The following is a 15,210-nucleotide window of genomic DNA, read 5'->3' on the forward strand; positions in this document are numbered from 1 at the left end:
CACATCCTATCGGCCAAGCACAAAACAGGCTTTGCTGAGGGCCTGGCCTAAGTGCCTGTCACCCAGTGTCTGTTGTGAGGCTCCTTCAGGCAGGAAATCCAGGGTACCTTCCTGTCTCTCTAGCTCCCTTGAACATGCCAGGCACTGGAAGGAAGGGAAGGCCCTGCCATTCCCAGCAGGATTTGGCCCTGAGAGGCTGAGGCCTCTCTCCCTTTGAGAGGTCCAGTCTTCTCTGGTCATGGCAGGAAGCAGAGAGTCTGAGGCCGAGAGGGGTTGGCTGAGGGGACTTGGTGTCAAGAGTCAGGGATAGAGAGCCCTTTTGGAGCAGTCACCTGGAGCTCAGCTCTCAGAGACAACCTGCCTGCCTCATGCGGCCTTAGTGAGAAGACACGAAAACCCTCTCTAACTGCCCTCCCCTGACTTCAATGAAAGGTCAAGGGAATTTTCCTTCCCTTTAAATGGAAAGACTCTTTCTTGGGCGCAGAAAGAATTATTTATCAGGTGTTCACGGCACTCCGCATGCCTTTACAGGGCCCAGCCGTGCTCTGAGGCACAACAGACAACTTTCTTCCTGAAAGCTCGATTTATAGGCCAACTTCAAAGCCCAGGTCCTCAGAGCAGGACAAGAAGCTCCAGTTTGGGGACTGACATCAAAGGGACTGCACAGGTTGATCTGATGTCAGGTGGACAGCCGCTGGGCTGCAAGGGGAGGCCTCCAAGGACCTGCCTGTCCTTGGCACCTGAGAGTTCAGGGAGGCAGTTTGCCAGTGGCCTGGCTTCCTGAATCCCAGCTTCCAATTCCTAGGCCACTACATAGCTACTCTTGTAGAAAATGGCAGACAGAGGTTGAGGGCAAAGGACTAGGGCAGAGGGGAGAGCAGACACCCAGGAAAAGAAAACAGGGTTTAAAAATGGAAGAACCACCTTGAGCCCTGCTGCTTATAAAGGACCAGACATAGTGAACACTTATTGAGGGCTCCCCAGCAGCTACTGAGCATAAAGATCACCTCACTTTGTCCTCACAGTGGTCCGTGTAATACTATTAGTCTCCTTTTTCAGATGAGGAAACAAGTTTAGGGTGGTCAAGTGAGTTGCCCTAGGCCACAGAGTTGAAAGCGGTGGATTTAAATTCCTCAACCCCTGTTTCTATTTACTGCTCAGGGAACCTAGAAAAAAGGAATTAGGGATGTTTTCTGAGGGCTACAATAGAAGATGCAAAACAGAGCAGAGATAGGCAAAGTCATCTGAAAAAGAGAAGTCTCAACTAGGCATGGTGGCACATGCCTATTATCCCAGTAACTGGGGAGGTTAACACAGGAGTATCACAAGTTCAAAGCCAGCCTCAGCAATTTAGAGAAGCCCTAAGCAACTTAATGAGACCCTGTCTCAAACTAAAAAAATAAAAATAAAAAGGGCTGGGGATGTGGCTCAGTGGTTAAGGGTCCCTGGTTAAATCCCCAATTAAAAAAAAAAAAGCAAGAGGAGAGAGAGAGGAGTATCCCTGGCCAATAGGACTGTACTTCTTCATTCAGACATTCGTTAATGAAACAAATTATTTCTTAACACCTACTTTGTGGCAGACATTGTTGGGGATAATTGGATGAGATAGTAGACAATCAATGTCCTTGCTCTCATTCAGCTCGGTTTCTTATAAGGGAAACAAGCAACAAAGAAATAAAGAATAAAACTGTGATACATGTTAGATGACTATAACTTAAATGGTAAACAATAACCAATATGTATATTTTTTGTTAGTACTTCCTTCCTATGGGACCAGGAACCATTATTACCATTTTCTATGTATTAACTTATTGACCTCTAATGACTCTACTGAGATAGGTGTCAATATAATCTCCTTACTTTACAGATTAGAAAACTAAGGCATAGAGAGCGGAAGTCATTTGCCCAAGGTCACAGGGCTGGCAAACCAGCATTTGGTTCCAGGCTACCTGGCTCCAGAGTCTGTGCTTGAATCTCTAACTGGCCTGCCTCCTTTATATGGCAGTCTCCCTTAGTATTAAACAGGGCTGGCCAGGCAGGGCCCAGAAGCATGGGCAACAAATCTGTGGGATAGAAGGATCCTATAGTAAAGACAGTCCCTCCGGCTGGTGTAGCTCACTGACATCAGATCTCTCCAAGACTGCCCTGGTCCCAAGACTATCAGGGAATCTTATAGTCCACAGGCCAGAGCTGGTCATATGACTTTAAATGATAATAATGGGGTCAGGCCAGGCGCAGTGGTGGCGCACACCTATAATCCCAGCAACTCAGGGAGGCTGAGACAGGAGGATTACAAATTCAAAGCCAGCCTCAGCAAAAGTGAGGTGCTAAGCAACTCAGTGAGAGCCTGTCTCTAAATAAATACAAAATAGGGCTGGGGATGTGGCTCAGTGGTCGAGTGTCCCTGAGTTCAATCCCTGGTAAACTTCCCTCCAAAAAAAATAATGGGGTCGTAATGTAGAAAATAATATATAGTTATGTTTACCACAGAGTGTCTAATACATAATAAGCATTTGATAAATGCTAACTAGTATTATAATTAACCATAATAATCCAGGAAACTATTCTGATCCAATGTTAGTGAGGCTTCAAGTATGAGAGCAAATTTCAGGAAGGGGGAGAGTGCTGGAATGTAACTGTGATTGTGCATCCCAGGTCCCTCTGCCATCCCCTCCCGCCAAGTGCCAAGTCCAGTGCATCCATGGTGTGCTCACATGTCTTCACTTCAATAGCTCCCCATGGGCTTGCTCCTACTTCTCTAGGTCTCTGCATTGTCACCCCAGGGCCAACTCTCCTGGAATAGCAAGAAATGGGGAAGCGGGAGGTAGGCACCACAGCCCACTCATATGCTCCAATCCCTCCTTCCCCCAGCAGTCAGTGAGCATCTGTAGTAGTGGGCACTGAGCGAAGAGCAGCTGCCCAGAGCCCACAGGGTGGCAGATAAGCCAAGTGTAATGGGGGAAGACACTGCATGGCAGAAATTCTGATTGATGACAGCCACAGAAACCATCCTACTTTGTGAAGCTTGTTCCCTAAGCACCTAAGAACGTGGAAGAAGTGACACTGCCAATTCCAGACTTAACTTTTAAAGGCCTGGCAGCTTTGCTTCCCTGAGATGCCAGCTGAGGTCAAAAGTCCAACTACCAGAAGCCCTTCATGCTTCTTCAGACCAGAAGACCAAGCAGCCACTGGGAGATGGAGACACAGTGATGCCCAGCCATGCTGGCACACCCAGCCATCCCACTGTGGGTGGCTCACAGATGAGTAAAGGAGCAAATGTGGACAGACATTCCAGTTCCTGAAGACCTTCCAAGCTTAGCTCAGCCCAGATGGTAGAATCATGAGAAATAATAAACTCTTGTGGTGCTGAACCAACATGTTTTGGGACCTTTGAACACACGACAATAGCTATCTGAAAGAGGGCTGAGTCCTGAGGAGAGGGACACAGAGGATGCAGGAGCTAGGTAAAGGAACACAGGCAGCCTTGCTTTGAGGCCCAAGAGATTAAAAATAAGGGAGCTAGGGCTTGGTGGAGAGAAGAGTCATCAATACTTCAGGGGTTTGCAGCTTGGGGAGAAGGCTACAAGCCAAGAAGGAACAGCTCTCCTGGAGTTCAGGGGCAGTGGTGAGAGGCCGCCCCGGGGAAGCTCATTGCCAGAGACATCTAAAAGCTGCAAGTGGGGGAACTTAAACTAGTGAGGACTGTTGACAACTTATACGAGGTGTGTCTAGGGACTCTCAGGAGTGATCAATGGAGATACTGGCTAAGGCCCTCATGGTGAGCAGAACTGGGAAAGGCCAAGAAGTCTCAGTTGTTACTGTCATTGGACTTCCTTTGTGCCCACTGGCTAGTGTGGCCTCTAGAAATACAAGTAACAGCAGGAAGGCCTGAAAATGATAGCCAAGAAAATGAATTTCAACATTTATGTGGCTTCCCAGGACAAGGTGGCAGACTCTGGAGAGAGCTGGTGTTTCCACAACTGTGGGCAAAAATGGGCCCAGAGAACCACTGTTTTTAATTTTTATTATTTTTTTTTAACTATAATCCTGTCCTTGTTGTGATCCCCTGGGTCACTGTCTTCTAGACTAGAGATCTGGCAAGGATTTTACTGAAAGGATTTTGCTAAGATGTCCAAACCCTGGGTTCTTTCCATGTAGGACCTGATTTTGCAGCTCCTCCCAGGAACAAATCTGCCTCTGAGCCCAAATTCTGGGTCTAGGAAAGAGGTGCTTACTAGAGCCTAAATGCCTCTAGAGATAAGCAGAGACAGGCCATCAAGAAGCCAGAAACTTCAAAAGGAGCCATGGTCTGTTCTGGACCACAAGGGGGTAGAATGAGATTCTATAGATAGTTACAGGGCTCTGGGCCAGGATGCCAGGTAGGACCATGGCTACTACCCACACAACTAGCAAAACATCCAATGATAGCAAACCAGTTAACGATCGAGACACAGCTCAGAGTGAAGAGGGAAAGCATCTGTGACTGATCAATTTGATCTACCCAGGGCTAAGGGACAGAGGCAAAGTGTGTGTATGACTGCAAACACTTACAGTCACTTCCTGTCTGATGCTGGGTCCTGGGCCAAAGGGGCTCTTTGCCTCCCAGCTCCTTCTCAGTTCTAAGGCAGAGCGAGAGAGATAGTAAGCAGCTGAGTAGCAAGGAGACTTTCACTCATGACACAACCCTCCTTCATCAGAAGGAGTCCCCAGTGAGTGCTTCCTAGCTTCAGCAGCTTAGCCATGCAGCTTCTTCTCCATTGCTAAGCTGTCCCCCTTGTGCTCAGGGAGGTCCCTTTTAGGATATACATTGCTTCCAAGCCTGGAGTTCAGCCCAAGGCCAAGCTGGTCCATACCCTCCAGCTACAGCCTCAGCCTCCACCCCTAGCCTCCCTGCTCCAGCCTCATCTGCATTTAACATGCCTTGTTGGGCTGTGGCAGAGAATACTCAACAGACTCATATTAAAAATGCCCTTTTAAAATTCAAAAGCTTTGAACTAAAGAAATACCTCAAGAAGTTTTCATGGAAAGTTCAGCTCTGATGGTTCAATTCACTACACTCAGATGCACCTTTTCAAATAATAGGGAAAAAATGTAACAGGGTCAGACCCAATCAATATGCTTGTTCAAACAGAATTGCGGGGACTGTGATGTGTGCACATTATGTGCTCTGCCTTTGTACCCCGCCACTCGCTCTGAAGAAAGGTTTCTTTGCTAGGGGAGCAATGAAAGTGGTAGCCTTTTGAGTGGAGGCGGCAAAGCAATGGTGTGTTTACCGCGCCGGGAGGGGCTACCATTTTTCATGTCTTCCCCAGCCTGGTCTCTTTGTTCTTTTCATAACGACATGCAACCCACATTGGCAAAGTCCCTTGCACAGCTCAGCATCTGACGCCGAGTCTCAAGCAGAGGGCTCCCAGGATTGGCCTGCCATGTCTCAGAAATATGATTTGTGGATTAGACAAATAATTTGCTTCTTTTCCCACCCTTGGTGAGAACACAAAAGGACTTATCATGGAGTACTGCTCTGCAGCGGTGGGAAACTCCCAGAGCCCCAAACAGGCTCCCATCAGACTGAGACTGTGTATACCTCTGCCCCTCTCCAAACACTTTCCCTGCCAAAGCTGACCCCAAAAACCTTCAGGCCCCTGGAGCATGTCCCTAAGCAGACAGATGAATCCCTGGCCTTGGACAGTCAATTAAAACAGCCAGGAAAATTCTGGAGAATCCAGCTTACCTGAAGGCCGTCAAGATCTCAGAGGGAGGGGAGGGACCTGTTATAGCTTACACAGCCCCAATCAGACACCAAGGCAAGCAGAAGGGACCGCAGGCAAGGAACAAGGACCTTCTTTTCGCATCCACACTAGTCTGGGACATCTACTTCACATGTCTTCAAAATGTATGTACAAGCGTAATCATTTAAACGATGTCCCAGACAGGTTGAGAAAATTGGCAGTTCTGGAGATTCAAGTGGGGATTAGGAAAACAAGATTTCATTCCTAACTCCTATTTAAGACTAGATCCTAAAATACTTTTGTTGGTTCATGCAAAAGACACATATCCTGGCCCCATCCTGGGTCTGGGTTAAAAGAATTCAAAATTCAACAAGTGAAGCTAGGCATGGTGGCACACACCTATAATCCCAGCAACTTGGGAGGCGGAGATAGGAGGATCGCAAGTTCAAAGCCAGCCTCAGCAACTTAGCAAGGCACTTGCAACTCAGTGAGACTCTCTCTCAAAATATTTTAAAAGGGCTAGAATGTGGCCCAGTGGTTAGGCAACCCTAGGTTCAATTCCAGGTACCAACAAATAAAAATAAAAATTCAACAAGTGGGTACAGAAGCATATTCATGTCCCTTTGTCAACTGCAATTCCATTGTTTAAAATTTGGCTCAGGCCCTGGGGCTCCCTGTAAGTGAAGTTGGACTTGCTGGGCCACATGGAGTTCCCCGGAGTTGTCCTCACCCTGAAGTATGCCTGGTCAGCCAGTGCTTTCACAGATGGCTACATCTTACCTCAGGTATCCAGAGTCCTCTTGAAGGGTTGAAAAGGGTGAGGCCATGCTGCTTCTTACACACATGTAGCTGGGATGTACCTTTTATGAACCACGAGTGCTTTCAGCTGAGTCTAAGCTGAAGGCCTGTCACTCTTCTCTGCAGACTGAAATGTGGGCCATGATTCTCATAGAGCAGGCTACACCTCCTTCCTGATGGCGTACTCTGGAAACAGCAGCTATAGAGGGTTGCCTTGTTCCTTCATACACAGGATTGTATGTGTGAAAGAGAAACAGACCAAGAGTACAAAAACTGTTGACATGTTTTCACTGAGAAAATGTCTACAGATGGCTACCCTGTGAGTTGGATACTGCCTCCTGTGGATTTATGTTTGTTTTTATTTTTGTTGGGAGGCCACTGCACTCAGTAATGGAATTATCCCCCAACCCTATCCCTTTCATCGGTTATGATGACATCTCCAAATAATGTTTAAAACTAGAGTATTTTTTTTTCAAAATTAAAAATAATAATCAGTGGCTAAAAAAGCAGCAATATCCTTTGTCCAGAATGCCTTGGAATCTACTTTTCCCAGTTTAAATAATTAGAAAGTCACCCCAAATCTTGGATGCTCTTCTTGGCAATATACAAAAACTGCCATAACAATCCTGAAAGTAGACACATCCCTTGACCAAACTGGCCTCTTGCCTTCTGTTTTAAGCATACATCACAAGTCAAAATGAATTAAATACAAATCTAGTTTGCAATGGTCCATCACTAACCCGCTTCATTGGAAGGAGCCAATGGCATGTGGGTTGGAAGGGGGCCTGTGGTGTCCCCTGTGCTATCTCAGATTGGATTGCAGTCTGCCTGCCAAATCAGCCCCACAGGGGAGTCCACAGCCTGGCGGTTCCTACGCTGGGTGGGGTGGGGGCCACCGGAGCAGCTGCTAAGCCCAGCCAAGGGCTGAGACGCCAACCCTCCTTTCCTGAGTTTTCCAAAGCCAATCAAATGTCAAGGAACTGTCATCAGGAGAGGATTTTCATAGGTGAACATAAGCAGGGGTGAGAGCTACGAAATGAGGACTTTCCCAAGAAATGGAAAAAAATCACCACCACCACTTGTGAGAGAACACAGCCAGCAAGAAACAGGAAACATATCGGGTTAATGTTTTAATCTGTACATCACATTTTTTTTTGCAAACCATTACACCTTTATTTAAATTAACTTCTTGCAAAATAGTCATTTCATTTTTTTTCAACAAAATCTTATAAAGGCAAAAATAAAATTTTATTTTGGCAAATGTCATGAAGTTGATACTGGCAGCATATGGAGTTAGTTAAAAATAGATAGCAACTTCTAAATATATTCAAGATTTTTGTTTGTTTTTCTGAGCATAGTTAAATTTTGATCTAAAGTGTGGCTCCACCCAATGGAGGTTTTTGTGTCTGTTTTTTTCCTTTTAAACATCATTTTCTGTATAGAAAATATCATGATATAACTTAAACAAAGGATCATAAACACTGCACCTGGCTTGGTAGCCTCCTCCTCATTTGGGTCTGAAAGTCAAGTCCAAGTCCTGCCATGGTGGCCCCACTGGTGACAGGCCCATTGGGGATGGCGGAGAGCACATTGCTTGTTCTGTTGCTACCAGACCCAAGTCCTAGAGCAGCTGACCTGGGGCTCTCCAGGGCAGGCAGCCAATGTTCCCAACACAGCCTACCTGAAGGGAAGCATTCAGTCAGGGATTTTCAGACAGATGTCACCTAGTGTGGAGCTTATTGCTACAATACAAAAAAATTGATTCATCTTACCTTTTCTGTACCTCAAAATGAATGTGTATGTGTGTGCGTGTATATATTTTTTTAATAAAGCAAATTGCTTTTCTTCTGAGAAGAGCCCTTTGCTAAGGGAGCCTCCTGGGCAGGTTGGAGAGGCCAAAGCTCTTGATCACACTGTTGTCCCTAAACCAAAACCAAGGACCAAGTTGTAGACTTGGGTTCCCCTTGCATACTGGTGGAGTTTCACCCAGAGCTGGTCATCAGGTCAGGTCAGGTCAGGTCAGGGATGGCTCATCTCTGCAACCAAGGGGCCCTCTTTTCTCAGACAGCATGCCAACAAGATTAATGCTGGAATCCACTGGAAGCACATTGTCAATCCAACTTTCCCCTGAGTTCATCAGTAGTTGAACTGACCTCTTCTTGCCCTGCCTTTATCCCCAACACCCACACTTACCATCCCAACAGTACCTGAATCTATATGTGCAGCAACAAAATCCTGCATTCTCACCTTTTCAGCCACTCAGCCCTTGAGGTGAACATTATAAAATATATTCTGATTCTAAAATACAGTGTCAGTATTTTACAGTGTATATCAAAAGTGCTTTTTGTTGGTTGTAAAAAGGAGTCTGAATTGAAAAAGTGGTGTGTGTTAGGACTGAGCCCCATAGGGATTGTCCCATGGTTGGTGGACTGCTCCTTCTTCCAGCCAGAACCCTTGCTCAGCTGGAAGGGGTTTCCATGGGGGCAGAAAAGCCAATCTCCTGGGAGAAAGTTGATTCCACTGGGCCCCTGGCTCCAGGCTTTTCCTCTACACAATGGGTCACGGTTCCGTCACTGCCTGGGCTGGCAAAAAAAAAAAAAAAAAAAACCATGAGATAATAAGAGGTTGTTGGGATCCCTCCTCATGTCTGGAGAGTAGGCAGTGGGCATGTTTGTGCACACACGACGGAGGATGGCAGACAGGCTTGACAGTAGCAGAGCACAGGGCTTAGGCAATGTGGCCGCTGCTGAGGGACCACTGGCTTCTAGGACTCTTTGGCTCTGGGCCTTACCCTGTCTCTGCTTCTAGGAAGTACACTAGACACATGCAGGTCCCTAAACTGGATCTCTGTGCAATAGAGCAAAGGACCTGGGCAAGACTCTGGGGTCCATTTATGGCCCTGCCCTTCATCATTGAATAATTCTGTATAACTCAGCCTCTGTGGGCTGTTTTTCTAATCTAAAAATAGAGGATCATACCACCCTCCAAATGAGGCAGTGAGGGGAAGAAGAATATGGATGTATTATAAAGGAGCATTCAAGGCCTAACACCCCAGAACCAGAGTGGGTGAAGGCTCTTTCCTATCTCTCTGCCTGTGCAGTATCATCCCTCTCAGATCTCTAGGAGGAAACCACACCCTACCATGCTCCTGGAAGGCCCCTAAAGCATTTACAAAGGACCCAGCTGAAGCATCTCCCCAGGATTCCTAGTTCTGGGCTTCCTCGCCACATCTGAGTGCCAGGCCCAAGAAGGCTGACCTCTTCCTTCCACCCTCAGGCAGACTTGGCCAGGGAACCAAAACCTAGGGAATGCCCAGCTGGAGGACCCCAGCCAAAAATCATATTTCCACCTGTGGCAACACAAGTAGTGTCCCTCACTTCACTCTCTTCAGCTATCTAGAGCTCCTGGGGTGGCCCAGACAAGTCCATGAGTGGTGATGGAGAACAAAGGCTCTGGACTACACCAAAGGGCTTCAAACCCTGAAACTTACAAGCTGCGACTCCTTGGACAAGTCCCTCAAGGTCTCTGAGCTTCGTTTTCTCATCTGTAAAATGGGGGTAAATATCTTCACAGGGTTGTTGTGTGGGTCAAAAGAGACGTTTAGCACAATGCCTGGCACATAGTAGGTACTCAACAAGGTTAACTATAACAAATATAAAGGAAAGAGAGGGGAAGCCTTTGCAAAATGACAGTGAGATGGACTGTCAGGGGAGGGACCAGTAAGACCTCTATCTGATCCTTCCCTGTCCAGGTGAGGCAGCAACTGGCACAGGACATGAGCCCACTCAAAACCCACTAGACGTGGGCCTCCTGGTTCCTGGTCCAGGGCTCATTCTCTACCCCATGCTGCATCTCACTCCAGGAAGGGGGAGTGGGTGGTGCCAGACCTCCCCCCAACCCCGACTGGCTGAGAGCCAATTGTATGTGGCTCTGGGCCTCTCTAAGTTGCTAAGTGACTAAAAAGGCTGTCCCAGGCTTGCTCTGACATCAATGCTGTGTGACATGGAGTGCACCCAGCCTGCTTGTGCACTGGCCTATCTGGCCTTTTTCTAGTCTTGCAGTACTTCAGTTTCTTTGGTTAAAGCCTGAAAGGCCAAGATCTAACTCTTCTTTTTCCAACCCCCAAGGCTGGCAGCCAGGGTCTATGCTGGTCTTTGGGTTGTCAAGTTGTCCTGAGGAAGGAGAATAAGATGTGTGGAATGAGATTTCAGGAAGGGAGTGATCCAGGTTGCAGTCTCTATAGTATGGGGGCTACCGAGGACAGAATACCTAAAAAGCATCAATTCTCCAACCTGCCTACTATCCAGGTGGGTCCCTCCAGCGGCCACTGTGCCAACAGAAGGGAACATCAGCAGGAATCACTGCAATCAGCTCAGCAGGGTAAGGAGTTGGGGGCATGCTTAGCACTAGGAGAGGAGCAGGGAGCAGCGCAGGGGCACATCAGGCAGGGGCTCTTACTTGGAAGGTGTTAGACAAAGGTGTAGTGGAGTCCGTTGCTTAAGGGGGAGTAAGGTGGCACCGTCCTGGAGGACAAGGGGGCTTTAGGCGGGAGGAGGGCCAGCTGCTGCGCTAGACGGAGCACACATGAATTAAGTGATGTTTTAGACTCATCTACTCCTGCAGCACCAGACACCCCACTTGGCAGGATTGGGTGGCATGGGCCCTGCTGACCCCCACTAATGACCTGGGCCTGGGAGGATCCAATGCCTGTGGTTCCTAATAGGTCTTGAGACAGAAGAGGAAGCAAGAGCAAGGAAAAGTGCAGTTCATTACTGAGTTGGAGGTGAAAAAGGCCACCAACTGACCAAGGATGATGGAGCTGGAGTGCCCAGCTGCTGGTGGTAAGGGAGTTGAAGATGGCAGATCCAGAATTAGAGCAAGCACAGCAGAGAGGAGGGACCTTGGGGTGAGGGTAGTCTCATGGGAAGGAGCTCAGAAGTTGCTGAGAGGAGCCCAAGGTCATTAGGAAGAGGGCTCTGGATGGTTGTCTCCTATGTCCTTAGCTGTAGAGCACCATGCTGACCACCTCTCAGCCCTCTCAGCATGTCTTTGAAGGGAGTGAGGATAGCAGGGATTTCAGGGACTCTACAGGGACAAAGAACAGTTTTTTGCTGAGACTATGAGCCCTCTCTTTGTCATGGGTCACTCCCATGGGCCCCTAAGGTCAAAGCAAAGCTCTACTCCCTTCACTAGACTCCCCAGGGTGCAGTCACCACAGGGCCCTGAAGGCCCCACCCTTCCATTACTAGATCCTATAGCCAGAGTTGGAAAACCTGTAGAGACTTGTGACGCCACTTAAGGTTCTATGACCATCCCCACACCAGAAGGAGCACCCCTGGTCAGAGGCAGCACCTAGACACACAGAGGTCTCCCACACAGAGGGGAGACATGGGTGGAGGAAGGAGCCAGGAGTCCCCTTTACAAACACATGCACACACCCATGTGCCATGCAAACACACATGGTGATATTTCTTTCCATTTGGCTGTCAGAGCCTCACTTTCCAAGTTCTGCTTTCTGGCACAACATGCTCTGATGGGTAAACAGGGAAGAAGCACCAGAGGCTTTAATGCTCCTTCTTTGTGAGGAAACAAACCTTAGCCCTGGCCCCCTGGCTCAGTGGCCTGACAAACCTGAAGTCGTACAGCAACCACCCTCCCTCCAAGGGCAGCACACCCTCTAGTCAGAGTTGGCTCTCAACTGCCAACTTCCACCAACTCCCTGGCTTTGGGACAGGCTGTGTTGGGCCCAAGCCCCAAGGAACAGCAGGTGGGAACTGGGTCTTAGAGGCTGGCATCAGGCCTTACCTGCCACCTGCTTACTGCGCTGGGAGGCCTCAGAGGCCAAGGCATAGGAGATGTTGATGATACGCTCCTGCTCTTGCAGCTGTGAGTCCAGGTCGGCCAGGCTGTTGCGGTCCTGGCCTGACGTCGGCTGCAGGTTGCACATGCTGCAGGGGGGCGGAAAGCAGATGATAGCCCCTCACCGTCCTGGGCATCAGCTCAGGAGTGAAGGGTTTTCCTGATCTGGAGGTTCTCAACACTTGGGGAGCATCAGCTACAAACTGTGGACTTTCTCCCAAGATTTAAGAGTACATGCTTCTCCCCAGCAATCCAATGATTATAGGAGGGTCACAGGCGTTAAGTTAAGGGCTCCAGCTGGAGGCTCCTGTTAAATTCAGACACAAAACGGCTAACCTAGCTCTGAGAGGGAAGCTCATATATGACAAGTTTCTAAAGCTATGGAGGCAGAGGAGCCAGAAAAGCCACTTCCTAGGGTTCCAGCCCAACATCCAGGATAGTGGGCAAAGCCTCTGGCACCCTCAGGACAAGGCTGGGGCCTGGTCTACAGGTCTGTGTGAGGAAGCAAGGGCCCAAACGATGGGAGGGCCATCACTAGAGCTAATCTCCAACTGAGTCCACTTCAATTCCAAACTGGGCTCCATTTCTCACATTTTCTAGGATCACCAGGGACAGATTTGGGAGTGAGGGTTCCTGTTGTATTTTAGGACTTTCCAGTTGATTTAGGTGAGATTTCTCACTGATCTGAGGACCTGTCTGCCCCCTTCAATGAGTGGAGCTCACCTTAGACAGACATTGACAAAACATGCACCCCACCCAACCTGGCCCCAGACTCCTCACATATGAGATGCCATGTGGGGCCAGTACTAGGGGGATATCAAGACTAGTAAGACAAGTAAGAGCTGACCTTGACCGGGCGAGGATGTTGCGAATCTTCTCAGCTTTCCGATACCGTGCCTGCAACTCCTCCAGGCTAGGTGGCTCTTCAGGATCCAGCTCCACGTAACGCTCAGGGATAGAGACCTTCTCTGGTTTGGATAGCTGGGGAGAGGACCAGGAGGTAAGGTGGAAGGCAAGGCTAAGATGTTTTGGCTTGGGACCTGTTTTCCCCACTGTCCCACCATGAGGAAGTTCACAGAGATGAAGTAACTTGCTGAAATCATAAAATGAGTCAATTGTGGATCAGGATTTGAACCTGGTTTGACACCAAAGCCAGCTATACCAGACAACCACTTATGGTGGGGTTGATAACGTACCAACTTATCAACCTCCTCTAAGCTAAGGAAAGAGAAAGGCAAGGCCAAACGCCCATTGAAAGCTTTTAAGAGAAAAATGATAATCCCTCAAGGCCCTAGTGATCTGGCCCCTGTGACTTCTCCAGCCACACTGACCCAGCAGTTCCTTAAGTGCCGCTCCAACAGTGGGGCCTTTCTTCCTGCTCTTCGCCTGACTGGGATGCTCCTCTTTTGCTTCACTGACTCTCATCCTTCAACCCCACCCCAATCCCTTCCCCAGTCCTTCTTCTAACCTCCATTACTCTCATTTTCTGTTTATCACTGTTTCTCACTGTCTAATGCAGGGACTGGCACTCAAGTCGTCCTTCATCAAATCCTCTTTGAATGGATGATGGGACAGATGGATAAATGGATGGATGGAGAGATGGATGTAAGAAAGTGATAGTGGTTTCTGTTCTACAAAAGTTCTTCTGATCTAGATAGGAGGCAGCTATACTGTATCTGCTGCTTTCCAGGAAGGAAATAGACCTACCCCCAACCCTCAAAGTATTTCATTCACCCAGTGACCAACTCAATTTGGTAAAATAATGCTCAGGATTAAGAACACTAAAGGCAAATTTTGCAGGCCCTTATTAAAATGGGGTTGATTGAAGCTCCCCTAAAACAAGTTAAATCTGATCCTAGGACAAATCTAATTTTGGATTTTTGGAGGAAAAAGAAAATAAAAATGGAATATCATTGGTTCAGCACACTTAAAATGGGAGTCAGGAGGCCACTGTTAATCAGATCTCAGATTTGTCTGCAACAGATCCTTTGAACTGAGCTGCAAACATGCCCACCTAGAGGTGAGCTTATCTTTGAAATACTAACGGCTGATGACATTCTGTACAACAGATCCCTCCCCACAAACTATCCAGACTCAGACTGCATCAATTCCTTTCTTACAAGAAAAGCTTAATTTTTGTCAGCAACAATCATAATTCCTAACCCCCCTTGTGGTTTAATGCTACAAATGTAACCATCATTTTGTAAAACCTCAGAACACACTTTCAAGAATGCTTGAATCTTGTTTTCCTGGACTGCAATTCTAATTAGCCCCAAAGTAGTTTTTTTTTTTTTTTTGGTTCTCAACTTGGCTGATTTTATTCACAGCCAACGGATTTAAACTCATGTAGCTCTTGCATTTTGCTGAAAGATGGCAAGAAATAAGCTCCTCTCTGTTATTTCCAATGAGGACAGATCTAGAGGAAGGAAGTAGATTACATTGTAGCAGGAGGAATTTGGGTTAGAGATAAGGAAGGATTTTTTTCCCTGGGCTGACGGGCAAATTAGGACGCTATAGTGCACATGTGTACTGCCAAGACAACACGTGGAGGCTTCTTTGTGAATCTCAGAAAGTAAAGATCTTTGGTATTTTAGCAGCCAAAAAGAAAAGGTCAAGGGGCAGATGACCAAGTTTTGTTAACCCCTGAAGTCCCAGCTGACCCCCAGAACCCAGTAACTCCATAAGCACCTATTTGCCCACATAAAGCTCCTTTGTTCTCAAAGCCTCCATGAGTGCCTAACCAATCAAGTCGGTAGATCCTACTGGCAAAATCAGCTTGTGAGTGGTCTGGCCATGCCTCTTAAAAACAGGAGGAAGGTACCTG

General features: G+C 47.7%; 1 protein-coding gene across 7 annotated transcripts in view; it reads right to left on the reverse strand.

The window, feature by feature from the left end:
• Positions 1 to 7,679: 7,679 nt before the first annotated feature.
• Plekha7 (pleckstrin homology domain containing A7) overlaps positions 7,680 to 15,210 on the reverse strand; it is a 206,555-nt gene continuing 199,024 nt past the window's right edge. For 4 of the 7 annotated variants that reach the window (XM_076846948.2, XM_076846944.2, XM_076846943.2 and 1 more), the window contains 4 exons: positions 13,234 to 13,367; positions 12,333 to 12,475; positions 10,986 to 11,096; positions 7,680 to 9,109 (listed from right to left, as the gene is read on the reverse strand). In XM_076846948.2, the coding sequence (XP_076703063.2) occupies positions 10,996 to 11,096; positions 12,333 to 12,475; positions 13,234 to 13,367 (378 nt within the window). In that variant the 3' untranslated portion in view covers positions 7,680 to 9,109; positions 10,986 to 10,995. Of the gene's footprint in view, positions 9,110 to 10,985; positions 11,097 to 12,332; positions 12,476 to 13,233; positions 13,368 to 15,210 lie in introns of those variants that run through there. The other 3 variants (XM_076846949.2, XM_076846946.2, XM_076846947.2) reach the window with 2 other exon arrangements.

This window comes from Callospermophilus lateralis, chromosome 2 (genome assembly GCF_048772815.1).
Source record: "Callospermophilus lateralis isolate mCalLat2 chromosome 2, mCalLat2.hap1, whole genome shotgun sequence".
Classification (NCBI taxonomy): Eukaryota; Metazoa; Chordata; class Mammalia; order Rodentia; family Sciuridae; genus Callospermophilus; species Callospermophilus lateralis.